Here is a 25,879-nt window from a genome sequence, read left to right on the forward strand (position 1 = left end):
GAGAAGGACAAACCGCGCAGCTTAGTGACGTGACATCTCGTCGAATGTTTCTGGCGAAGTTTTGAATGAATAGCAAAGTCGATGTGATTCTAATGCTTTTCAGTGTTTTTCTTGATCTACGACGAAACGGGGGATTGGTGATCAACAGATACTATTCCTTCTTTTGCTATTGATCCGTGGAGCAGAGCAGAGCGACACCACGCAGCGTCCAATGCAACGGCCGATGGTCTCTCGAAGCAAGTGGTACAGAGAAAATGTAATGCTTGTCCGTCCGCCTGGCATAGCGATAAACTGGGGCTTCGTAGGCTCCGTAGGGCCCATGGTCCTGAGCAGCTCGGGTTTTCTTGTGCGCCTTGGTAGCGGCCGTGACGTAGATGGTAGGGAGTGGAGCGAACAACCGCTTGGGCTCCTGCTCCACCAACGTCCCGTCTGGGCGATTCCAGGCCGCGCCGTCCAGCATCAAGCCATGAACCAAGACACCTTCGCGAGGCGGCTGCTTGATCTGCTCCAGCCGCTCATAATCCGTCACCTCGCTGTAGTAGACCACGTCGTCCAACGCCCAGCGCTCACTCGCATGCGCTCGAGTTGACTCCTGGGCCACCGCCGTCAAAAATCCCTGCGGGTTTGAAAACCCCGCCAGCCAAAAGCTCGGTGGCCGACCGCGATCCAGCCACACGCGTAGCTGCGTCACTCGATCAATGAGACCTGAGACCCACAGCCCCAGTGTTCCTGCCAGCCACGCTTGCTCGTTGGCCACCCACGACGGAGGCACCTTGCCATCAAACAGTGCTTGGCTGGTCTCACGCAGCGACGCTGTAAGAAGCACCTCGCCAGCCAACGCACGCTGGGTCTTTATTAGAGAAGCGCGGACAAACTTCAGGACGTGTCGTAGCGCTCGAGCTTCCTGACACAAGAAGAGGTTCAGTGGGAGTTCCAGGCCACCTCCAAGAACCTTTGAGCGCAGAGCCTGTGCCAGCGATTCCTCGCTCAAAGCCTCTTCTCCTCCTTGTGGAAGAGCTGAGAGCAGCTCACGGATCTTGTGCTGGATCATGTCTTCTCGAGTCTCCACCACGCCCGGTTTACTGGCAGCAGTAGAGCTCCCGGAATTACTTTCAGCGTCGGCAGGTTGCGTGTCGACAATCGTTCCAAGCAGTGCTGAGACTTCCTTGACGCGATACGTAAGATCGGCGTTCGGGTGCAATCCGAATACTTCTGGTGAGTCTACGCTCGGGAACCCAGCAATGAACCGATGGTACTCTTCGATCTCCGCCATGGAGGAATCCGGCAGACAGTAGTTGAACAATTGGCCTGAAGAAGACACGGTGCCCGTTCCTGTGGAGAGCTTCGCCTCCGGGTTAAAGGAGAACGAGTTCCCGAGCAGCGTTGGATTGAACCACGCGTCGCAGTAGGCACGGAAGAGTCTTCGGTCCAGCTCGTCCGTGATCCGACCACCATAATGCACTTCAGCCACCATATACTGCACTGTCGGCCACGAAGGCGTTGGTGATGTGTACAAATGGCGCTCCAAGAAACTCAACGAAGCGCCCATATCCCCAGCGTTGAATTCGTACGGCACACTGAACCCGAGCGACCCGAACTTGCGGCGCTCGACCACCACGGCATGCAAGAAACACACAGCAAACAGAAGAGTGCGCCACGACGGACTCTCGAGTCGATCCAGTTTGTCCTGATCCACCAAAACCGTAAAACTTCGTAACAAGCCTGCGCGGAGTCCAGCGGGTGGTTCGTTCGTCACTTTCGTGCTCCTATGCAGCAATGCAATCGGGAAATCCGGATGCGGCTCCGAAGTTAGGAACAACCGGAACTCCGGAGCACGTGCAGGAGCTGCAGCATTGCTACTGTTGCCTGCGTTTCCTCCATTCGCAGCTGTGAGCGCTTCACACAGTGAATCCATGTAGTTTAGGCCTAGATGGCAGTTCTGCAGCAACACCCACGATCCATTCAACATTGCGGAGGCCACAGTACGAGCTGCCACAGCCTCCTGACCCTCGCCCATGGAAATGGTGGTGACACTTTGACGCTTTCTCCGTGCTAGCTGCTCAATAGACTCTGTTGGGTCAGCTCCAGGGGACAGCAAGTACAATACAGGGGTTTCAGCTCGCATCTCCTGGTACACGCTTTCCACTGTATCCGTAATGGGCTCAGCATAGTGAGGTCCTAGGGCAGGAACCCTCGACAGACTCACGCCAACGCTGCCTTCGATGAACTCGATAGCGCGAATAAAGTCAAGAACCGCAGGAATTGTTCGGTCTTCACGCAATGAGCGAACAAGTAGAAGCCGATGGAAGTGGAGGTTGGCTGTGATAGCTCGAGGGTCGAAAAGTAGTCCTTCGTAGTCCGGCACCGCTAGCCGCTCAGGCTCGTTATCCTCGAACCACTTGCGCCACGCACTTTCACTGCGCTCGAGATCACCGAGCAGGTTGCGAAAATGTGGTTTTTCACTCGCGAGCTGCACGGCGTTCAGCCATGCACCAGTTGACATCCATACAAATGGTTTAGGTTGGTCACTCGACAACTTTCGCGATGCTCCAGCCTTGAGGAAGAGCGTCACGTCAGCTGGTGTTACGCAGTCTGCAGCGACGAGAATCTTCAACGCGATCATAAGCAGAAAGCTGAGGCGATGGCGATCGTACAGCCCGCGGTTGACATAGCGGAAGACAATGTACGTGAGAGTCTCCAGAATGTACGTAACACGCTTCGAGGCGAGAGCGGAGCGTTCCGCTTCCTCAATGGCACGGACAAATAGCTGGAGGAATTGATCTAGTGACGTCTGGTACATGGCGTTTACCGTTGCAAAGTCAACAATGCCGAAGTAGAGCACAGACCCACGCGCGGCGACTGGGCGGTAGTGTTCACGCTTCTCGTCGATGCCTCGCTTCACCTCCTCAGCTGCGAGGATTTTGTCGTTGACTTCTGTCGCTTTCGCCTTCGTGTTCGCCAGGACAGATACCAGCTCAACATCGTCCAGCAGGTTGGCTTTGCTCGCTGAAAGCCGCTCAAGCAACAACGCATCAAGCGCCACAAGAGCCTTCGCGTTTGCATTTAGCTCGAACTGCACACGCTCGAGCTGCTCTTCAAGCGACCGCTGCTCCTGGCGGATAACCTGAGCTAGTAGCTGTTCCTCCAGACCTTTCTGGGTCACTGTGAAATCTACAACTAGCGTTCGAGCCTGCAGTTCTGGAGAGAAGTGCGGATTCGGAACTCGAGTCGTCAGGTACAAGGCAAAGTCTTCCTGGTACTCGCACAATCGATCCATGATCTTGACAAACTTTCCCTTGGCGCGAGCGACAAAGTTTTTATCGAGAACGTTCGCCATCATTGGATCGGGATCAGCACCATCCACACCGTCTAGTACCAGTGCTTTGCCCTCGCCGACGCAGTGCTCAAGAATTTCACGTAGTTTCGGGCTGCTTACCGAAACAACCCCCATGGAAGACAAGCGTTCGGCCTCTCGATGTAAGACCCACGCCAGTGCTTGACCTTGTGGGTCAATTAGCAACGGGAAACGAGGAGCGCGCGCCACCAACAATCCATTCTGGATCGAGAGCGGGTCCGACGGTAAGCCTTGCATCTTCCAGTCACTGACAGTACCAGCATCTGCGAGAAATTCTTCCAGAGCCAAGCCACTCGTCAGAGGAATCGTGAACACGGGTTTCGCTTGGCTAGCATTATTGCTGCCTGGGCCTCCTGGTGCTGAGGGAGTTGGTATGACTCCTAGTTCGTACGGAAGGCGCTCACGCAGCAGTAAGTCTCGATACTCTCGGTTGAACGGTCCGCAATAGCAGAGAAAGGCTGCGGCTAGTGCACAGTCCCCTACTAGATGTTGCTTCCGCTCCACAAAGCGGTTCGAGTCTTCCGTCCAACGCACCTTCTCGCCGCCAAGTCCTCCGATTAGTGCCGTAGCTTGCTCCATCTTGCGTTTGGTAGCTTGAGCGAAGGCTTCCACTCGAGCCTTTTCAGCCATTTGCGTCTGGAAGTCCTCCTGCAGTCGAGTTAGCACATTCTGGCACTTTTGTAGTTTGTCTTCGGAGCTCTGAAGTCTCGCTTGGGCAGCTTCAAATTTTCCCTCGGCAATGCGCAGCGCTTCCAGCTTGGGTTTGACCACTTTTGACGCCTCGTGATACATGCTCATGGCTTTGACCCAGCAGAACAATCCCTCTGCAGCTTTTGACGCATTCTTCGCCACTGGGGCACTAAACCCTGCAAGCTCCATGTATGGAGCCATGAGCTCCAGCGTTTCATCGTTCATTTGGTCCTTCTGGTGCTTCGAGAAGTAGAAAATATTCTGCAAGAACCGCGTGTCAGCAAGCATGCCGGACTTGGCGATCTGGAACGAGTCCAGCAGGAAGTCACACGTGTGTTTCTCCTTCCCAACGCCTAGCGTCACCGGCGCGCGTTCGACCTTGAGCAACGGCGCCATCTGCAGGATAGCCACACAGTCGAAGATAAGCTTAATGATATCGCCTGGCTTCGCTAACTTCTTGAGTTCATTCAGGTCGTTCGGACGAATGCTGCTCGCGGCTCGCTCCGCCTCATCGAGGAAGGGCTGAGCTCGCTTGAGGTCCTCCTCAGCAGCTTCTTTCTCCGCCAAAATAATCGCTGCATCGGCCAAGCACTGCTCACGGATCTGCTGTACAATGTCGTTCTCCTTTTTCGCCTCGAGAGATTTCACCTGCAGCGTCTCCAACATTTTGTTAGCCGCTGCTTCCGCTACCACCAACTTCGCTTCCTCCTCCTTGAGCACCACTTTCATTTTCTCCACATCCTGCGCACCCTGACCTAGTTTGTGAAGTCCCAAGTTCACTGCGCCTTCTTGATGCCGCACTTCACTAAGCTTTTCTGCGTACAGCTCTTTGTACGTCGTCAGAAAACTGAGAAAGCTGCGCGGTGTTTGTACAACTCGTCGTCGGCGTCGTGTGAAGTACTCTCCACTAACCTTCTCCACAGCTTGGTGCATTCTCCCCATTTGAACCACCAGCGCTTCCTTGGTAGCCGGAGGGGTCTCTAGCCCAAACTTATCGAGGTATCCTTGACTCACAGCAGTCAGCGCTTCCTCAGGCCACGGCAGGAACCAATCAATCGTACAGCCATTGACGAGATGCGGGAATTCACGACAGCGATCCGCAAAGCGTGAACTCACAGGTGATAGACACAAAACTACGTGAAGATTCCGACGGACACGGTCGTGGAAGAATCGGGTGAGGTTGGGCAGCGTGTCAGCGCGGTCGGGACATTCACGCTGCATGGCACCTCGTAACTCGCTCGCCATCGCAACCAATTCGTCGCGCGGAAACAAACCCGGCACTTCACCCGTGGCTAGAAGAGCGTTAACCTGCTCCAAGAACGAGTCGTCCTTGATATCGGCTTCAGTGAGTAGGAAAACCACCCCTTTTCCAACTTGACCCGCAGTCTTGCACAGCCCACGCAAGTCGTCGAGGAACGCCGAGAGTGTGTACGCTTTCGTGACTGATAGTTGACAAAGCTCGTGACCGCTAAGAGCAGCAGCGAGTCGTGCCAATGACTGCTTGCCCGATCCGCCAACACCAACCAGCATCATGTTGCTTTGGGCGAGACCAAGCACACGAGTTATCCGAGCCAGGTGGAACAGCGCTTCCTCGAAGAGGATAAGAGGAGGCAGCGCACGTCCAGGATTCTCGCGGTTGAACTGCGCCAAAAGTTGCTCCACTCTGGTTCGTAGAGAGCTTACGCTAGCCACGGGCTCATAGTTGCGAGGCAGGTCCCCCACGGGCTCACCGAACTCGTCTAAAGGCTGGTCTTGGAGGAAGTCCACGAACACCATGGACTGACGTGCGCTCAGAACTGAATGCAATGACTGCTGACGTTGTGGAATATGGTGCTGAGAATGTCCATCAGTACCGGTCGACTTCTCCTTGTTCGCTACGGAGCTGGAGCTACCTGCGTTTCCAGCTAGTTTCGAGACTAATCCTTCACCGACGACAGTGAGTTCGTCTCGAAAACGCTGCTTGTCTTCAAGCGAGACGAGTCTGTCGGCGAATACACGCTCGCTTTCATGTTGCCAAAGTCGAACCAGAGATCGCTCCGAGGCTGTTGCGCTCTCGACGGGGGCTCGCAACAAACCTTGGAAACTGCGACTGAGCTCGCGCAAGCTAAACACGTAGTGGAACTTCTGAGGTGTAGGTGGCATTGAGCGGCGTAGCCATAGCCAGAGCTGCACTGAAGCAGCAGCAAGACGATTAATCAAATCGAACAGATACTTCTTGGGTATAGCGCTCGTTGAACTGCTGCTGTCGATATCAGGAATGAATCGCCAGCGCGTTAGCTGGGCGAAGATGGCCTCAGCGACGTCGGGCGAAGGCGGCAGTAAGTTTAAGGTGAAGAAGTGGCGTTTAAGGCGAGCTGGAGCGTCATTCTTGCCTGCTTGAGGGAGACCCATGGCGGCAAGGAAGCGCAAACCCTCAATAACTTTGATATCACCCCGCTTGTCCTTGTCGAGGAAGCACAATGTCCGAGTTTCAACTAGTTGGCGCACCACTTCGAGCGTGGGTTGGTCTCCCCACTCATTAAGCGCTGGCATCGACAGATCATCCATGAACAGTGTTAGTTGTTGGCCGTTTGACGGACCAAACGTTTTACCACCACGTTTCTCCAGATCGGCTTCGACTGTTGCTTGGAAGGCCCCACCAAGAGTGGCGCCCGAGAAGATCAATGTTTTGGACGCCATACCATCTCCACCGTGACTATTGTTTCCAGATGAACGGTTCTCGAAAAATAATCGTGCAAGGGTAGATTTGCCCGTCCCGGGCTCACCTACAAGCAACACGGGGAGCTGACTGGCATGAAGATGTTCCAACAAATGCAACGCACGGGCGGTGTCTGTTGTGGGAATGATCAATCGGCCCACGTTAACAACGCCACTTGTTCGTGCTAGGAGGTTCTCGCAGCTATCAAGAGCCCATTTTTCCCACTCCAATGTCGACGGGTGCAGGAAGTGATCAAAGATTGTTAGCGGTTGGGCAGGATTTGTGCTTCCTGTTGACGCCTTTTGGTGCCCTTCATTTGAGTCGTGAGCGGTGGGTACAGGGCCTAATGTCGCGGTCAACGGTGGGAATGTCGTCGCAGGGGCCTTTTCAACTAGATAATAGTGCAGCTTGACTCGGTCGTCTAGGTCCAACACGCCACCGACCGCCCAAGCAAGTGAAAAGGCAAACAACCGCTCCAGTTCCAGCTCCAAATCTGCAGAAGAGTTCTCACTCAGCTCGCAGCGCTCCATCAACGATTGTAACAGGTTCAAACAGGACTGAATCAACGCCACTCGGGGCGCGTTCATTACCGGGCGGCATCGCCCGCTAAGAAACTCGAAAAGGTGACCAGAGCCTGTGTTAGGAGCAGTCTCACCTCCACCAACCAGCGTGCGTATACTTCGGGCCAAAGCTGCTCGCTGCGAATCCGGTCGCAGCCGAAGCCACCTTTGCGCCACTGGTTCCCAATCCAGATCTGTATCACTCACGTAAACGATTCCAGCGCGCGACACGGTCGCAGGTGAAGCATTGCGCAGGTCCTCGACCTCGAAAAGCAGCTTACAATTATCCGTCATCGGTAGACGATCACCGTTGGCCAGCGTCAACAGCTTATTGTCATCCAGAACGGTGTTCAGGTTTTCGATCCAAACAGCGTCAACAGGCCCGTCGCAAACCAACCAGGCGACATCTTTACGAGATCGGTCGTTGAACTTGGCCCAAATAGCCGCGAAAACACCATCGACCCATTCTCCAGACAACCGATCGGTCTCGCCGAACAGCTCTTCTGCGCGCACTGCCTTTGGATTCAAACGTACTTGACGGTGCGGCGTACGCGTATGGAATCCCAACGCCGTCTGCAATGTACGCAAAATTTCGGATTTCCCCGAGCCAGCAGGGCCTACAAGCGCGATTCCGTGCCGAACAAGCTGGGTCTCATACAATTGGGTCACCTTCGCGCTCCATGTTGCAGGGGGTGGCCAGCTTTGATTTTTTTGCAGCACATCATCGACAGCGCCTGCAATTTCGTTACTGCTGCTATGCCCCCCGCCATTTCCTGAAGGTACAGGCTCCACACCGGGGAAAATATCGCGCAATAGGGACAAGAAGATCGGTACATCTGCAGCCACCAGCTTGGAGAGGTTCATATCGCGCAGTGTCGTCATCATCAATAATTCCTCACTAGCAAGCAGGTTGTCGCGTTTAGTGGCACCTGCAGAACGCAGAACAGATAATATATTTCGCAGACCGAAGTCGTAGTGACGCTGCTTTGACAGTTGGCCCTCACACACAGCATAAAGCGTCTTGAACTTGCGAGCTAGCTCGGCGAAGGCATCGTAGCCTACAGCGCACAATCGGACTTTCATAATGATTTCACGGTCAGGAACCATCATTGCCACGCCTCGGAACAGCGCCTTGAGGTTCTCTGGTAGCTCTTGCCGTCCTTGGTAGCCTGGATTCATCGTGATGAAGTAAGCCGCGTCCGTATGCAGGCCAATAGGTAGAGGATCACCCGGAAAAGTAAACGTTGGGGCCTGAACACGCTTGGCGTTCGTGATTGCCAGAACCTGCTGAGCCACGACCGAAAGCACCGGGAGCTCAATGCGATTAAATTCATCGAAGCAGCCCCAGAGACCTCCTTGGCAAAGACCCTTGAAGATCTTCGCCATATCCGAGTAGCGCTGTTGATCTGTACAGTTGGTGACGATCACGTACACTCCAAGACTGCGTCCAAGGTCTTTAACAGTCTCAGTCTTGCCCGTACCAGCAGGACCAGCAGGTGCTCCACCTAGATGCATTCCCAGAGCTTGCGATAAGGTGATGTAGGCGCGATCTGTCAGCGGCGTGATCACCAGGCGCTCCTTGCAGCCTAAGTACTCAAAAGCGTACTTGAAGTCCACATCGCAGATGGAGATCAAACACGCATCCGGGCCCACCGAATCGAACGCTCCTTGACCACCAACACGCCAATAGAATCGAGCTTGCTTCAGCCACTCGAAGTCATTGGCGTCCGTAAGTTTCTTCTCCTTGTACAACCGGCAGAGTTCCAGAAAGCAGTCTCGTTGGTGGACTTGGATCGTGATCAGCGTTTCCACTTTAGTGCGCGTAAGCTTCGTGCCCAGATCTGTAAGACACCATGACGACAGCTCAGATAACATAGTACCGTGGTGCTTGGCTGTTTGAGCCATGATGCCCTTGGTGGTGCGGCACCGCTGCAATGCGTCCTGGCATTCTGCTGTCCAGCTCAATTGAATGCCGAGTAATGCAAATTGTGCACAGGTTTTGCTCACAAATTCTCGTAGTGAACCAGAAGAGCATTCAGTTGCAGCTTGGCGACAAAGCGTCTTGAGTGTACGCCGCATCTCCTTCTCAAGCGTCCCCAGCCAGTCTTCAATGTTTCCATCAGGAAGCACAGGCTGCACCAGCGAAATCGTTTCTTCGTCGTTGCCCACTAAAGATTTAATTTCAACGATCTTCCGCTTTGCGTTCGGGTTTGATGCGGCCGCAGCTGCAGATGTTTTGGCTTCCGAGGATGCTGACATCGGCCTTTCGTGCACTACTTGACTAATGCTGTCGAAAATCTTTTCATAGTATTGCTGCACGGCTGCTGGATCAGAACCTCGTGACAATATGAGCAGGAGGAGAGGGTTCGAAACGAAGTAGAACCGCGGGAACTTCTTGCGCTTTTGCTCGAGATATCCTTCCAGCGACTTCTGGCATTTTTCAAGCTCGCTAAATAGAGAGGGGAGTGTGCTTCGTAGTAATTCATTCGAGCAGCAAGCCACAACGAAGCCCACTTCAGAAGCCTTGCTCATGACTTTCAGCCAGTCTTTGTCAATTTTCGCGAACTTCTTGGCCTCGAGTGGCATCTGCTTGGCAATATCGCCACCGGTGAAGACAGACTCGAGCGACATCCATAGAGTCTGGACCTTAGCCCATAGTTCGAGGACGTCCGCTGTGTCCGAGAGCTGGGCAAGCTTGGCCTGTACACGATCCTTGAAGAATACTACGTGCCTCATGCTCAGTATGGCTTGGAGCTGCAGTTGACCTTCCTCAAGGTCCTCGATTATCTGGCCGTAACCTTTGAGCACAGGAACATTCCGCGCTCTCCATTCAGTAAATTCAAAGGCTGTACCAGCCCAACGATCAGTGAGATCGCGCAGCTTGTGTTCAATTTGCAGCTGCTTCTGTGCGCTTTCGCAAACGTACTCAACGTCCTCTTTCCAGGTGAGAAGCTTAGCCTCGAGCACGTCCTGAAATTTGAACGAGTCGTTGTCGTACGGGAGACGTTGGCCGTTGCAGGCCTTGATAATCTCCTCCCAGTGACGAGGCTTGATACTTTCTCTCGTAAGCTCGCGAACGATGGGCAAAACCTCGAGGAACTCGGCAATCACCTTCCGCAAAATACCGTACGCCTCCCACTCACACAAGTTCTTTGGCATCTTTTTACAGCGCTGGTCAAACCCAGCGAAGCAGTCGCTCATACGGTCAACATTCGCCCCAACCTGCACCCACGGGATCCCACGGAACTCGTCCATGGTTTTCTCGACGTCCATGTAGAGACCGTAAAGCTGATCCAGAAGTGCCATCTCTTTGCGAGTACGTACAATCTCTGGGTATTCTGTAGGACGCATCCCGAATAATTCCTCTCCAGCTGAAAACACCTCGAGCTTTCGCTCACGGATCCCAAGTAGGTCCTTGAAGCGCTTAAGGCGTTCAACTGCCTCAGCGGGCTCAAGTCCCGACACCATCGGCCCATTAGCTTCGTAGTCACCACGAAACACTGCCACATCCGCCTGGAAGTCCTTGACGTCTTTGATAAGCTGCTTTTTGAAACCTCCCTGCACTTCCGAGAGGTTATCCGTGACTTCTTCTGCATAGTCGACAAGCTTTCGCCAAGAACCACGCAGCACGCTCTTCTGGTCCATCTCGTCCTTATCCATGTACCCACCGGGGAGGAAATGCTCGAGCATGTCATACATATCCGCGATGGGATTTAGCTCCATCTCGATAGCAGACTCGCGCTCACGAACCTCTTTCAGCACGCCCATGACAAAACGTAGTGCGTCGAGGGATTCCACGCGTGTACTCAGCTTAGATGTCGTCGTACGAATATAATCCGTAAGGTTGAACAGTGCTGTACGGGCTTGCTGATGTACTTTGTCGGAGTACTGAACTTTCCATTGGCGACATTCATTGCGTAGCTGGAGCTTGAGGTTCTTGGTATTCAGAGAGAGCACGGCGATGTTGTGTACAGGTGCAATAAGCGAAATCTCAGCCTCCACGGCCATGAAGTGACGCAGCTCGGTTTCGAAATCCTGGATGAGCGGGTTGCGCTGCATAAATTGGTTGTAACGAAACTCCATGTCTTCCTTCCAAAGCCAGTCGTATTTCTTGAACGCCGAGAGGTATTCATGAACCTGGTTTTTCGTTCCGTGTAGTGCCCCGGTGAGGAGAATAGCCACCTTTATGATCTCAGTGTCGCACCCGAGCCGCTCAAACAAACTTGTCCGTGACGTTTCTGGGAAAACACTTTGTTGTCCCCATTCGTACAGACTCTTTGAACAGCGGAGAACAGCTACAGCAGATCGGTTGATAGCCTTTTGAATATCATCCAGCGACGGACTCAATCTGACCGATGGAACGGAGAGCTGGACGTCAACCTCGAAGAACGGCCGCTCCAAGAAGAGGAAACCCGTTCCAGCTTTCGAGCACACACGCTTCTTGATGGCGTCAAGCGACTGCTTAGTACAGGTGACAAGTGAGCGATAAAAGAGATTCCGATAGAAGTTCCTGAACGTCTCCATCGCCTCCGTATCACACGGAATTGTAGTTGACCCTGCTATGGCTGGAACTCCACCATTCGCGAGACTGGCTGCAGCTGAGGAGCTGCCATCTAAATTATAGTCGCAGATCAGCCGCAGCACATCCTCAACGGCATTTTCAATCTCGACGTTTTTCGCAGCGAGCTGCCGCGTGACATTAGCCACGTGTTTTTCTTGCATGCGTACAAAATCATCAAGTGCGAAGGATTGGTTCGTAGGAAGGTGCACGAGCGATGCCTTGGATACAACCACCAAGTTCTTTTCGATGCGATTTTCGATAGCGTCCAGCACACTAGAAATGAGCTCCTCGAGTCGCTGCAATGCCGCATGGGCAACCGCTGTGTAAGCGTCAATGTTCATACTCGTCCATGTAAGGGTCACTAGTCCAGGTCGAAGTTTCTGCTGGAGGTCTTCCAAGTGAGGACGAAGTAGCACTGCCGTGACCGGAATGATTTTTGCGGTCACGCGGTCGTATTCGTGCAGAGCGTAGCTTAGATCGTTGTAATAGGCCTTGAACTTGTCTTCCTGGAGCATGACCATGCGCGCATTTTCAGGCACCTCGATGCCCATGCGATCCAGACAGCGCGCCTCGCGAATAAGTTGTAAGATTTCCTTGTCAAAGTTCACGAAAAGCCGACCAGTTTCTGGATGACGAATAATGAGCGTAGCGTGAAGACCTGCTCGAGCGCTTTCGACAGAGCGGCACCACGCTTCGTACCAAAGATACTCGAAGGCCACGAGCGTGCGCGCGACCTTATTGTACGTTTTGATGATTTTCTTCGAGTCCTTTGTGGAGAGCACGGTAGGGTTGCTCTCGAATTTGCGCATGGGTTCTTCAATTCGACGAAGCAAGTGGCGCGACCAGAGGATGTTGCCAGCAACTGGAGGTAGATTTCGGGCGACCGGCGGATCATGTCGGTGTCGTTCGTAGAGTTCCTGCACGTGCGAGAGATCCAGCCCATAGTTGTGAAAAATGACGGTGAACTTGGAGTCCAAGTCGCTGCGCAGGGTCTCGCGCTGCAAAATCTGCTGGAACTGTTTGAGCAGTTGAAGCGACTGCTCGATACTTGTGATCGAGTCAAAACTCACATTAATAAACTGCTGGAGAGAAGCCTCGAGGTCTGCAATTTGGATATTGAACTCCACGTAGTCACGGTCGAACTTGTTGTTATGAAAGTCAAGCAGGTCGTGTTTGTGTGCACGAAACTCCCGGATGATGGTGTTGAAAGACGCCAGCAGCGCGTCCATGCCTTCGAGAGAATGCTGAGCCAGTGCGCGAAACTGGTGAATGGTGCTGAACATGTCGATGAGCTTGACCAGCCGCCGACAGAAAAGATCAAACTTGCCAAAAATCTGGGTCTCACTGAAGTCGAACTGCTTGCCCTTCGGCATCGTTAGCAGCTTGTCCTTGGTGAGACGATACTGCTCTTGATACGCCTCATTGAGCTTCAGACACGACTCCAGTCCAAGGAGGAGGTCTTCAGGGTCCTTGTCCCAAATTGCCTCGGGGGGCTCGCGTCCGACCAGACTGTTCTTGCACAGAGTGATCATCTGGTTGGTGATCTTCATGAAGAGCTTGGTCATTCGCTCGGTCGTATTGTAGTAGCGCGCGATGGTGTGAATCATCTTGACCGAGTTCATCAGTGCTGGCAGAGCATCCACTACTGACGTAGGCGTCCCCGTGTACAGCGGTTCGATGAAGCGCTCCAACGTAGCAAGATATTTCACGTTGTCCTTGGCCTCATTCGACGCCTCCGTGATGTTTGTGTCGATCTGCTTCCATTGTCGGAGTAGCGGCACAATGCCCAGCTTGTCCATGGCTCCATCCTGCAGCTTGGAGACCACATTCAGCACTCCCGTGACCATCTTGCACTCCTTGGTCTTGAGCTGCTCCGTGATGCCCATGAGTCGTTGCAGCCTCCGCTTCCAGTACTCGAGCTCGGTGGCGGGTCCGGCCTCGTGCGACTCCCACCTGCCCTGATCGTTGTCCTCGAGATACGCCTCCGTCTGCTTGCACCAGTCCTTCACGAGCTCCACAAAGTGCTGCACGGCGCCGTCATCGGACGACAGCTTGGACAGGCTCCTCGTGTCCGACGGGTCGTACCTCTTGTCCGGTTTCCTCAGGTCCAGCCCCGTGTTCATGGCCTTCAGGTTCTCCTGCACGTCGGTCACGAAGCTCTTGAGCCCGAGCATGAACTCGTTGCGGGCGTCGCTCTCGGCCTGCCCCCACTCGCTCTCCTCTCTGGCCGTCAGCATGGGGACGAACAGCTGGGACAGGTGCGTCTCGATCGACAGCAGCACCGACGCGTCCAGCACGCCGTACGTGAGCAAGTGGTCGTTGGCGACCGCCGGGTCCAGCGGCAGGCGGGGCGCTGTGTCGTACGAGAAGCTCTCGTCCGTCTCCGGGTCCGCCGCGTCCTGCTCCGCCCTGGCTCTGCTGCTGCTAGTAAACGGGTCCTCGTCCTGCGTGTCCACCGGCTCGGGCGCCACCTTGGCGAAGAAGACGGCGCGGCCCTGCAGCGTCTCGTCCAGCCCGTCCGTCACGAACAGCTCCTTGCGCGCCGGCTTGTCTCTCTGCAGAGCCAGCAGCTCTGCGGTGGAGGCGGAGGCGGCGGCCATGTCGTCGCCTGTTGCTGCGGACGGGACGCCCCTGGGCTGGTAGTAGAAGAAGATCTTGGTGGGGCCGTCGGCGCGGAAGAAGCGCGAGAGCTGCTCCATGATGCCGTTGCCGCGCAGCAGCTCCTCCACCTGCGTCTCGTCCTGGAAGCCCAGCCCCAGCTGCAGCCGCTGGATCATCCAGCGGTGCCGCGCCTGGAACGCCATGCCGCTGCTACGAGGGGACTACCGGTGGAGTGCAATGGGATTGGCACGGTCTAGTTGAAGTGGCGCGCTCTGCGTCCCTTCGCCAAAGATTGTGGGGTGCACAACACCAATTTCGCTGCGCGGACCGAGGTGTCCACAATGGGGCTAAAAAAACTCACATGACGCCACTCTGCGTTGCCGGGCAATATGAAGTAGGTCATTCTCTAACGGGAGGCAGCAACGAGCAGTAGTGGGCGAGCGCAGCAGCTTCCTTCACGCGTCATTCCATGCCCAGCAGAAGGAGCTTGGAACTGGAATTTTACTAACCAAGTAAGTAAGTAAGTAAGAAGTAAGTAAGGGTGCGAATGTAGCCATCACGACCAAAAAAGCAAGTTGAAGTGGAAAAATGGGGTTCGCCAGGGTATTTGGGAATTGGGATTTTGAACGAGCACGTTATGACACGTTGGCGCTCCTTGCACTAGCTATTGTAGTGCGAGAGATGGAATGACCGTGGGTCTAGTGGTGACCGCCGTGGCCGTAGCCGTAGCCGTAGTTGCCTCCATGGTAGCCGCCGTAGTTGCCACCGTAGCCTCGGTAGTTCCCACGGTAGCCGTAGCGGTAGTCCTCACCAACGTCGGGAATGGACTCGGGAGCGACGTTGTCGGCGAGAGGTTCCTCAGCTGCGACGAGAGCAGCCACGTAGACCAGCGCAGCGATGATAACGAAGGTGGTCTTCATTGCGGGAGTCGGCGATCGGTTCGGAGGGTAGCTTGAGAGGAAGGCACCGACTTGAACAATGAGCAAACTCGTGAGACTAACGGCGGTGGCGCCAGCTTGAACAGCAACCCAGATCTTTTCGGCGAGAAGCCTAACGGCTTTCGATCACTAACTGTGTCATCCGATAACCTTTCTTTCTCAGAAATGCTCAGGCCCTTGGTCCGCTCATTCGGCAATTGGACGTCTCGCGCACAAGTCAAGACAAGTCAAGCTTCCGCAAGCAGACCTCAATCGAGATGAAGTTCTTCGCGATTATTGCTGCGCTGGCATCCGCGACGGCGTTCGCCACTGCGGCTGAGAATGACCCTGCTGCCAATCCCGAGGCTGCGCCGGCGCAAGGACCACCCGAAGGTGCGGCGCCGAATGATAAGGAAGACTACTACCGAGGCTACGGTGGCTACGGCTATGGCTACGGCTACCCGCACTACGGCTACGGCTACCCGCACTATGGTTATGGCTATCCGAACTACGGATATGGTGGCTACCCGAACTACGGCTACGGCGGGTACGGGTACCGCTACCGACACTATTAGTCCTCGGTTCTCCAAGATGGCAAGTTTCGGATGCCTTTGCGCTGGCGGTTGGCAAGTCGAGAAGGAGAGACCGCGTAGCTTAGTGACGTAACAATCTCGTCGAGCGTTTCTGACGAAGTTTTGAAGTGAATTGCAATGTCGTTGTGTTCCTACTGCCTTGTTTCGTAACGATCTAAATGGCGTCGGTAAGAATACGTCACTGCTGGTCCAATGCTGGAAAGTATTCATTCATCGGCGAATGACGATCCCAGCACTTCACTACCCCAAGCATGCGGTATCCTTAATCCAATAGAATCGAAACCTTTCCCAGCAATGGAACGTTGTCCTGGGAGGGGGCTGTGGGGGGGGGGCTGGCGTACTTGAACTCGAGATTTCTAGGTTACGTGTTTTCCAATCCCGTTAGTATCTGCACACTCAGACCGCTGTCATTGTTCATTTGGACTCGAACCACTCAAGCCGACCGCCACTACCCCTCTTCCCGCTTCTCTCTCCCGGTCACCATGAAGATGTCAATTGTTGCGATCGCGCTTGCGCTGGTCTACTTCGTGGCGTTTGTCACGGCGGCCAACCAACCGAGCGTCACCACCCCGGACGAGCGCATGCAGCTCGCCAAGAACATCAAGGAGTTGTTGTCCAAGAACCCGAGCTCGGTGGATCCGGCCGTCGCCGCCATGTCGACGGAGGACCTCTTCGGTTTGCTGTCGGGTCTCGTCTCGAACCCGGCGGTTCTCTCCAACGCTGCGGGTCTCATCACGTCGGCGGCGAGCGGTGACGTGAGCGGGTTGGCCAGTCATGCGACAGGTCTGCTGGGTGCGGCACTTCCGGCAGCTGTGTCGGCGCTCGCCCCTGCGGGAGGAGCAGGAGTGGGTGCTGCGCCTGCTTCGTAGGTGTCGATCAAGCAACCGCATTGACGCCGATGAAGTCGTCTAGCTGTCTCGTGAATTCTTCTAACACGCGCATACTGGGGAGATCCAAGAAGTATCCGGTTGAAGGCTGCGGATTGCGTCTCATGCCACCGTTCGTGCACTTAAGCGTCTATGCGTCTAAGCTTTTGCAACAATCGAATGTTTGTTTGACTTTGGATCACTTCGAGCCTTGTCTTTTGCTCTATCACTAAATTGCTTCACGTGTCTTAACGCCGATACTTCGGCCATTTGAATCCCAAAGCTGTGGTTTGGCTGCAGCATTCACGCTTGCCTTTGACTTCGGTGGCGTGACTTCATCAAAAGAGACAGCAGATTCGACAGAAGATGACTGAGGCGCTAGGTGCTGCAAGTCGTGTACTACTCGCTGACGCTGTTTCACCCAGTCGCACAGGACGGCCGTGCCGAACTCTAAACCACGAAGATCGGAGCCCCAACCGATGATATGCGCTCACCTTAATCATTTGTCAATCAATGTTCGCGTTTCCAACGCTAAGATGCTCCACAGGGTTAGTAACGTTGTCGACTGAGATAACACTGGCGTAGAATCTTGCCAAACTCGCTCGGTTTACACTACTACTACACGGGGTTTGTAGGAAGTCCGGCGCATGAGCGATGGTAGCGGGAATTTGACGTGGCAACTCATTGGAGGACGGGTTCCTGATGGCAATCATGGTAAGCGGAGCGAGATCTCCTTGTGTATGCGGCAGATGACTATAGGCTGATTATGTGGTGCTTTGCAGCAAAGTGGGGCCTGACGACACCTCACTCCGGTCACGTGAATACCTCGAACGCTTACGTAACATTTGGAGATCTCGACATGGAGGGCTTTCCGTGCTCTAAGGCATGCAATGGCTCACAAGCTGGTCGTGGGGGTAATTTCTTTTCACTATTGCAGCCTTCTGTGCACAAAAGTCTAGCGGAGTCCGTAATCTCTGGGGCTTGCCGCTGTTCCCCCCGTCCTGCTGCCAGGGAAGACGCTTCATTTGATCCAGTGCTCCCGATATTCGAGGAGCTCCGCATGTGTCATCGAGGTTGCATAAAAACAATCGAGGAGCATCTGGAACCGACTCAGTTGCCAACATTAAGTGCCAACGCGTCGTCCTTCTGGTCGCTTTCATAGCTCGAGGTTGAGTTCGAGTGAATATTCATGACTGCAAACTAGCCATTCGAATCGAGAGCTGTAATCGACCCCTGCAGAAATAAACAAGAAAGTGAAAGTGTTACCCGTTTTCCAACAAATAAACATAAAGAAAATGCTTACCTACGTGGACGAATTCGTACTGCACAAGATTCTACACCTCAATAACGAGAAGACCTTGACCAGATAAACTTGGGTCTCGAGCACGACTGCAAGTTGATGCAAGGAAGAGAATCCGAATTTGCGTCGAGTAAAAAGCGCTAGGAAAACGAACGAAAAATCCGAACTTGATCGTCCCAGCGGTAAAATGGCAGTAAGTACACCGTGTATGTATTACTTGATCGCGTAAATGAAGCAATATGGTGTTGCAATATTGCTCTCCAGAGCAGTTAGTACTAGTAGTGGAGTATATAATGACACATTTCGAGAAGAAATATTATTATCCCGTCATGTACATCTCATGAGTCACCCGAGGCAACATGTCGTATTATTTCTACAGAAAACGAATCGGTTGCAACTGAGCAGGAAAATAATTATTTCGGCTAGCTAGCTATATATAATTTTCAGTGGAGTGTTTTTTAGTCGAAGGCGGGTTCACCATTATGGAACAAATCAAATCGAACTGTCTGCGAGTTTGCTAACCTCCCCCAAAACTGCTATCATCGCCACCTTCAGTGCGGCCGCTTTCATCAGTGGTGTCTTCGGGTTTTATTCCCTGTTTTGAAATACTAGTGATTTGTAGAATCGGATGGCGACCAAAATTTGTGTCAGCCAGTTCTATGTAGTTTAAGCAGCTCAAGTTGACGTTATCTCGGCAGGATACCTAGTCATTTTTGTCGTGAAGCCACTCGAAACGAAGCGTAAAGTCAGCACCTACACAAACGCAACAAATGAAGACGTTGCTCTTAAAACCAATACCCCCGGATTTTCTAAGCGTACAACGCAATACTTACCGAAATGCTCCAGTTCGTATTGCAATATGATTAGAATAAATGGGAAAAGCATAGGTTGAACCACATAAAACTCCGTTTCAAGCACAAACGCCACCTGGTACAACGGAGAGAACCCAAATTTGTGACGAAGAAACGTATCGAACGAGAGTAATAAGATCACTTCCGTCGCCGCAAACAGCGCAGTATTTAATGTCGATTGCATGTCCCAGGCGCCAGCACCGCCAGGGTAGTAAACAACGTTTGGCAAGTGCTCGAGTACGGACTTGAAGACCAGGAAGACTATTGGAACCATAGACTCTACGTACTGAACGAGAGCGACGTATTCGGCATGAAAAAGAAGTTGCACGCCTTGTACCACAATCTTGTCCAGTCTCTGGTTGTGCCTATTGGTAGCTTCTGTACCTGGGTCTGAATGCAGATTAGCTGGTTTATTTTCGCCAGAATGCGGGATAATTGATGCACTTCGTATGTGTTGGTATTCATGTCGTCGTAAGCTTGCGTGGTGGTGTTTTTGATCCGCAAATCTTCTACTTATAGTATCTTCATGGCGGTATACATCAGATGCATCAAGAGTATGAAGATGCTCCAGCCTCTCGGTCGTGAGTGGATACGGGAGACATGCCCACAACCGAACTCTCTCCAGCGACTTTGGTGGTAACGAAGCCGATTTTTGCATTGCTTCAAGAATAATTACCAGCAAGCTCGCAGTGTCCAATGAATCGAATTTCTTGCGTGTAAGAGTTCGAGAGTTCCTCCGTTCGTCCAGTAGTTTGAACAGCGCTTTTCTATTTGCACTCATCGCTCGGAATTCCAGCAGAGACTGCCCAATGTTAGCTGCGATGAATAACAGCATCAAGGATATGGATTTTGACGTGGACATACACACCGCAATAAATAATGTACTCAAGAAATCCGCACAAAACGCCACTGCAAGTGGCATGATATCTTCCAGTCTACGCGTATTGCCCACAATGAATCGCTTTGCTGCAAATTTCCATATCGGCAGGATGACGACTGCAACACTTCGATATCCCTCTGGAATGCGCTGAAATAGCAGCTTGTAGATCGGGAACGCGGTAGTTAGCGCACAACACGACAAAAAAAAGCGATGGAATCGGTCGACATGAGGCTTCAACGGTGAAGTTTTGGCAAAGAGGACGGATCCCAAGACAAGGAAAGTCATAATCGGATGGACAATTCCAATTGGGATAGGTGCGAGTTGCATCATGAGTGGCACGGGAAACCCAATCTTGTCGGCGGTGAGAAGACAAATCCCCATGAAAGCAGCGCTTAGCCCCACAGAGAGCTTCACTTGTTTGCCGATTGTGAAATTGAGGCCGGGGATCAGTCGGATCATTTGCATGTTCGAGGTAAAGCTTAGTATGAGTTGGACCAGGAGCAAACGCACCCAAAAGACCCAATTGGCGGTCCACCCTTCCGACGGAGATTGCAGCGGCAAGCTCTCTATCAGCAATGCTATCGCTAACGCTGGGACGGGCGATAGGAGGCAAAGTAACATGACTCGGCCGCGAGAAGTGGTCTTGCAGTACAAGTTGAGACTCTCGAGGCGCTCAACGGAGTACGCACCCTGACCTTCAATTTGGATGGTCTCCCATTTCTCCGTGACTCGTTTCCAGATTGACCTTCGTGGCCGTGCTTGCCGCGTAAGAGTGTTCCCAGGCGACCCAGCCCCCATGCCTTGTTCCCACACCTCTACCTCTGCCATTTTGCGCAATGTATCAGGAAATGGTCGGGTCACTTAGACTTGTCCAGGATCAATTGGTATTGGTAAGCGAGGATGTTTGGGTTGGCAGGGAGTATGTCCAGGCAATCGAAGGCGAGTACTGCATGTCTGAAATAAATCAAGCTATTTTAATACTCGGTAAAGTAGATAAATTATTGGGAATGCCAAAATGGACTGACTCTGAGGCATTCCCAGTAATGCGCAGGTGAGTGACGGATAATTTTGGCGAGGGTGACAATGATGACGACATGGAACAAGCTGCCTCTCTACAATGTTCAGTCACTGAGAGTGTCAAGGTGACACTGACACTCTTACAGTGGAAAAGGTCGTCTTCGAGCCGTTGCCCCCTCCCCCGAGCGAGCGGAGCCGCATGCTGTGGACCCTCGATGAGCACGACCACATCCTCGAGGCGCTGAAGCTTTCTATCCGCCTGGCCCCTGGAAAGTCATCGCCAACCACGTCGGGACGCGGCAGACGACGACGCACGCGCAAAAGTACCGACAAAAGATCGAGCGCCGGAAGCAAAAGGAGTATCAACTACGGGTCTCCTCTGCTCCGACACTGTCGACAGAGCGGGTCAGACCAGAGGAGCATCTATGACGGAACCCATGGATGCGCCGCCAGACGACCGAGCGCACCGCCCTGCTGGAGCTTCTCGACAATCTCCACCCGAGCGAGATCGACCACGCCGACCCGCTCCCCTACGTGCAAGATACACCCGAAAGAGTTTCCAACATTCCTCTTGGTATGAAGTACACTATACATGTTCATCATCGAGCCGCTTACGCTCGAAGCTTCTCAAGTAGTTCACGCCTTCAGCAGAGGCTCACCGGCTCGGCCAACTCGAAGCGTGCGGCACGGTGCTAGTCTTCTGTAATAGAGACTCATCGTTTCGTTTTTATTCAAACTTCAGAGCTTGCTCGTGCGCAGCGCCGCTTTGTACCCAAACGCATCTCGTGCGCCTGCTTCAGATTCTACGCAAACGTATCCCCGAATCGATCTATGCGAATAAATTACTACGGATCACCGTAAGTTACCGACGATGTTGCACTTGGCCGCCACAAGCAACATTCACATTGTTTGCAACAGTCGTACAGCGGTTGTTGATTATTGAAGCCTCATATCATACGTAATGAAATAGAAATCTATTCTCGATACCCAACGGATATCACGAGTATGCAATACCAGGAGAACAAACCGCTATATTGGGCTCGAGTATTCCGTTAAGTTTTTATATAACAGGTGTATCAAGTATTAAGACAAATTTGACTAAAATTTTAAGAATTCAGTGTTAGTTTGGGTTCTGAGTATAAAAAATTGAAGTCGTTTTGGGTCACGAGAGAATTGGGTATTCACAGGAGATCTGGATTCGAGAAATTCGGCAAGTTTTGCAATGGAGTCTAGATTAATATGAAGCCTCACGGATGGAGGAGGCAGTTAATAATGTTTTTAGTCGCAGACCATCGGTATGGCAGCGTTTGGGTGCTTTTGCTTAGGCTGTAGTTTCGGGAAGCTGCACCTCGACCGTCTCGGGCGCCACCGGATCCGCAATGGGCTCTTTGGCCAAATCGTTCCGCAGGGTCTCGATTTTCTGCAGTGCCTCCTCCTTGGTGCCAGGGTCACCCGTATTCGCTCCAGCACTGGACACACTACGTCGAGGGACGACGGGCTCAGCGTCGGAGGCCCTCGACAGACGACGAGCCCCCACATCGGAGGTGCGTCTTAGCGCGAATGCAGCTTTGCTGGCCTTACCACTGAGACTGGCGGGCAGCTTCATCATCTTGACGAAATCGTCGAAGGTGATCTTGCCATCCTTGTCGGCGTCGGCCTTCCGGATCATCTCTTGGCAAGCCGCAACATCGAAGTGCTGTCCCAGAAGAGCCTTCAGATCTTCCTTTGTGATGGCACCGCGGTGGGAACGGTCAAGTATGTGGAAGGCAGAAAGCAGAAGCTCCTCATCTGCCGCGTCTTCGGGGCTCAACGTGGCGGCAACAAACTCGAGGAGGTTAATACCATTCTCATTCTGCTGATCGAGTCTGTAACAGCAGCAAATGTGAGCAAATAGCAAGGAGTTTTGTGAAGATCACAATGCGTGATGACGTACGAAGTGGCAATCTTTTCCATGTCCAGCTGGAAGCGCATAAGAGCTGGCGCCATGTACAGCTCCTGAAGTGTCAATTCGCCGTTGTGAGCCACGTTGAGCTCATTGTACACTGCTGCGTGCAGAGCTACGCGCTTGGACGACATGCAAAACGCCACAGCCACCAGAGCCGCCCGCTGGAATGGCGTGTAGTTGCAGAACGCTTTCACTCGAGGAACAAACTCGTCGTACACGTCGGGCGATATCGCATGCTCGTTGGACTTGATCCAAGGGTGGGCAAGCACCTCGGCCGCTGTGAAACGATCCGTAGGAGTCAACTAAACAAGAGGGACGGACATTCGTGTCAGCGTACCAACCGAATGTGAAGGCAGAGCACTCGGTTTACACGCACGTGAAGGAGCCTTTGAAGCAGTGCCTTGGCTTCCGGGGAGATTGCGTCCCATTCCTTGCCAGCATACGAGACTTCACCCGCGAAGATACTCTCGACAAGTTCGTCCTCGGTATCTCCGTAGAACGGGGCCTTGTTGCTTAGAAGCATGTACTGAAGAGTGAAACACATAAACTTTAGCATTATGTTCACTACTGCGGCGAGAAGTAGCTGCAGCTTACCATGATGACACCCAAGCTCCACATATCGCACGTCTCCTTGTAGTTGCCCTCGAGCACTTCCGGCTGAATGGCGCATTAACGACAATTCGAATCAGCAGGTCTGATGCACATGGTGAAGTAGCAGGAGAGTAATACATACAGCCATATACACGACAGAGCCCAGGACCTTCCGCATACTAGCCCCCATCTTGTAAAGAGTGCTAGCACCAAAGCTGTACGCACAAGCAGAGAAAATTATGAGCATGAAGAAGTGTTATCTTGCCGCCGAAAGGAACGACGTAAGCATCGTACTCGCAAAGCTTGATATCACCGCCGTTGTCCAAGGTGTCAATCAGAATGTTTTCAAGCTTCAGGTCGCGGTGCTGCAACGAGTAAAGGAAGTTAGCGGGCTGTGCGCTCACAAATTATCGTCGATAGGGGTATTGAAAAGCGTACGCAAATGTTGCGCGAGTGCAAGTACTGGATGACCGACGCCAGGCTTCGCATGATGTCTTTTACTTCATCCTCCGGGAATTCTTTTTCGCGAGCCTTGACGCGGTCAAGCAGCTGCAAATCAAACCAGAGTTACGGTTAGCTCGACTCGCTACAAGTAGTCTTAAAGCTAAGCGTACCGTGCCACCAGGACTGAGCTCCATGACGATGTAGAAGTGGTGTTCATCCTCGAACGTCTCGAGCATGCGCACGATGTTGGGGTGATGCAGCACGCGGAGGATGTTCATCTCGCGCTCGAACTCGTGACGCTTGCTTCCCGTCTCGAACCTCACAGTCTTCATCGCGTAGTGCTTGTGGGTCTTGAGGTGCTCCACCTTCTCAACGACGCCGAAGGCACCTCGGCCCAACTCGCCCAGGTTGCGGTACACATCCATCCACGGAGTCTTGTGGTGCATGCAGAGCTTCGTCTGGAACATATTCGGACGGATCGCTTCGGACGACTGCGTGCAGCCCATAGTAGTTTCTCGGTTTCTCGGTGTTTGGGTTTTCGGAGCTTGATGCTCTGGTGTGTCTGCTTCTGAAGAAACCCGACAATGAGGGCTCGACGCAAACTCCATGGTAAGTTGGCGATGAATACCTCCTCAAATAGCAACGACGCGTTTCTAATAACAATTCACATCGCATGCCTGACCTGCGTGGAAACACCATTCAGTATAATAGCCTCCAATGTGCCTAACTGCTTTCAAGAATAGCGGTGACGGAGATAAGGCAACCAAACGCTCAAGGTTAGCCTTCCACTTCGCAAGTATGCGGCTCATGTGGCGGGGACGATACGTCTTATCAGTGAGGGTTTCACGCGACTAGCATTCTCCACTACGCAGTCCATTTTCGGAAACGAAGTGAACATCGCGCATGGACAAGTAACCTATAAAGTTTAATGCTTGCTTTAGTCGAATACTCACCTTATTCAACGGATCGGAGGCTTGCAACTGACTTCTGGGCGTTGGCAAACGCCTCAAGTCTAGGCGGGCCAGACAGAGTCACGAGACGAGTCCTACGTCCGACTCAATGGTCTGGTCGCTCGCAGATTTAAAGTGTTAGGAACTTTTGCAGTAGCTTGGACAGTTGCTGCTGCTGGGCATTCTCGACGAGCCGGAGCGAGTTTGGTATTGGTGTTCCACCCGTCACCCTTGGCACATTACTCGCACACCGGATAGCTGGCAGAGGTACAGCCTTCTCTGAGTTTCGAGAAAATGGAGTACACTGTTCCCACGTCCGGAATCCATAGCGCACTTCCTCGATTTGTGTAACGATCTCGATAAATGCAGCCTTGTCGATTTCTTCTTTATCACGCATGGGTTGCACTGATATTCTGGTTGTGCTTGAGTAGAATCTGAAAAACGATCGTAGAATCTCCTCGTGTTGGTAGCAAAATAAAGGGCCGTACAGCGTGCTGAGAGCGCTGCAAAACCCAGCTTCAAAATCCATAACGTGCTTGCGAATGCGGTTCGACGGCTTGTAGATCCGTAGCCCCCACTTCTGAAACGCTTCCTCTACGGCCATAAGCCCCGTCGCTGGTAACACGACTCGGTTATACTTTATCACAGTCGCTTGCCCAGCTACGAGCGGGAAGATTTTCCACTCATTTCGTAGTTGTCGGCACAAGTTGTGGAAGTAGTGACTGACCAAGCGCACGAGTAGTGCATCGGCGTACGTCAGGTAACAAGCTATTGCCACAGCACAATGAGCAGGGATCGCTTCGAACTGACCTACACGCACTCGCTTCTCTGGAGGAAACGCTGCCACCAGGCAACTTGCCACACCGTTCGATAATCCGTCCTGACTACAAATGCCAGTGATGGAGGCTCGACCGTCCTTGCGTGTTTTGGATGCTGTCGACGTACCAACCACGACCAACATGTTTGAGCAGACAGTCATTGCAGTTGGGCTGCTGGACTGGAACATTTGAGCTGTGTTGACGACATGGAGGCATGCACCAACGTCCGAGAAAACTAAAAG

General features: G+C 52.9%; 4 protein-coding genes across 5 annotated transcripts; 1 reads left to right on the plus strand and 3 right to left on the minus strand.

Annotated features, from left to right (window-relative positions):
- Positions 1-166: 166 nt before the first annotated feature.
- Positions 167-14,668, minus strand: IUM83_17072 (dynein heavy chain, outer arm; the record flags this gene model as incomplete). 2 transcript variants are annotated; one of them, XM_067941999.1, is made up of 2 exons in its annotated part: positions 4,215-4,221; positions 4,341-14,668. In XM_067941999.1, 2 exons carry the CDS (start codon positions 14,666-14,668, stop codon positions 4,215-4,217), a joined length of 10,335 nt encoding a protein of 3,444 aa, XP_067792471.1. The 2 variants fall into 2 exon arrangements, with proteins under 2 accessions (XP_067792472.1, XP_067792471.1); XM_067941998.1 differs by having other exon boundaries at positions 167-14,668.
- Positions 14,669-15,163: 495 nt separating this feature from the next.
- On the minus strand, positions 15,164-15,385 carry IUM83_17073 (uncharacterized protein; the record flags this gene model as incomplete). The annotated part of the gene is made up of 1 exon (XM_067942000.1): positions 15,164-15,385. The coding sequence occupies one exon, from the start codon at positions 15,383-15,385 to the stop codon at positions 15,164-15,166; it is 222 nt and encodes a 73-aa protein (XP_067792486.1).
- A 1,072-nt stretch (positions 15,386-16,457) lies between these two features.
- IUM83_17074 (uncharacterized protein) lies at positions 16,458-16,844 on the plus strand (the record flags this gene model as incomplete). Its single annotated transcript, XM_067942001.1, has 1 exon — positions 16,458-16,844. One exon carries the CDS (start codon positions 16,458-16,460, stop codon positions 16,842-16,844), a length of 387 nt encoding a protein of 128 aa, XP_067792490.1.
- Positions 16,845-22,210: 5,366 nt separating this feature from the next.
- IUM83_17075 (CAMK/CDPK protein kinase) lies at positions 22,211-24,375 on the minus strand (the record flags this gene model as incomplete). The annotated part of the gene is made up of 8 exons (XM_067942002.1): positions 22,211-22,754; positions 22,823-23,136; positions 23,211-23,360; positions 23,429-23,491; positions 23,568-23,640; positions 23,720-23,790; positions 23,864-23,974; positions 24,040-24,375. 8 exons carry the CDS (start codon positions 24,373-24,375, stop codon positions 22,211-22,213), a joined length of 1,662 nt encoding a protein of 553 aa, XP_067792475.1.
- Positions 24,376-25,879: the final 1,504 nt, after the last annotated feature.

This window comes from Phytophthora cinnamomi (genome assembly GCF_018691715.1).
Source record: "Phytophthora cinnamomi strain GKB4 chromosome Unknown Contig34, whole genome shotgun sequence".
NCBI lineage: Eukaryota > Oomycota > Peronosporomycetes > Peronosporales > Peronosporaceae > Phytophthora > Phytophthora cinnamomi.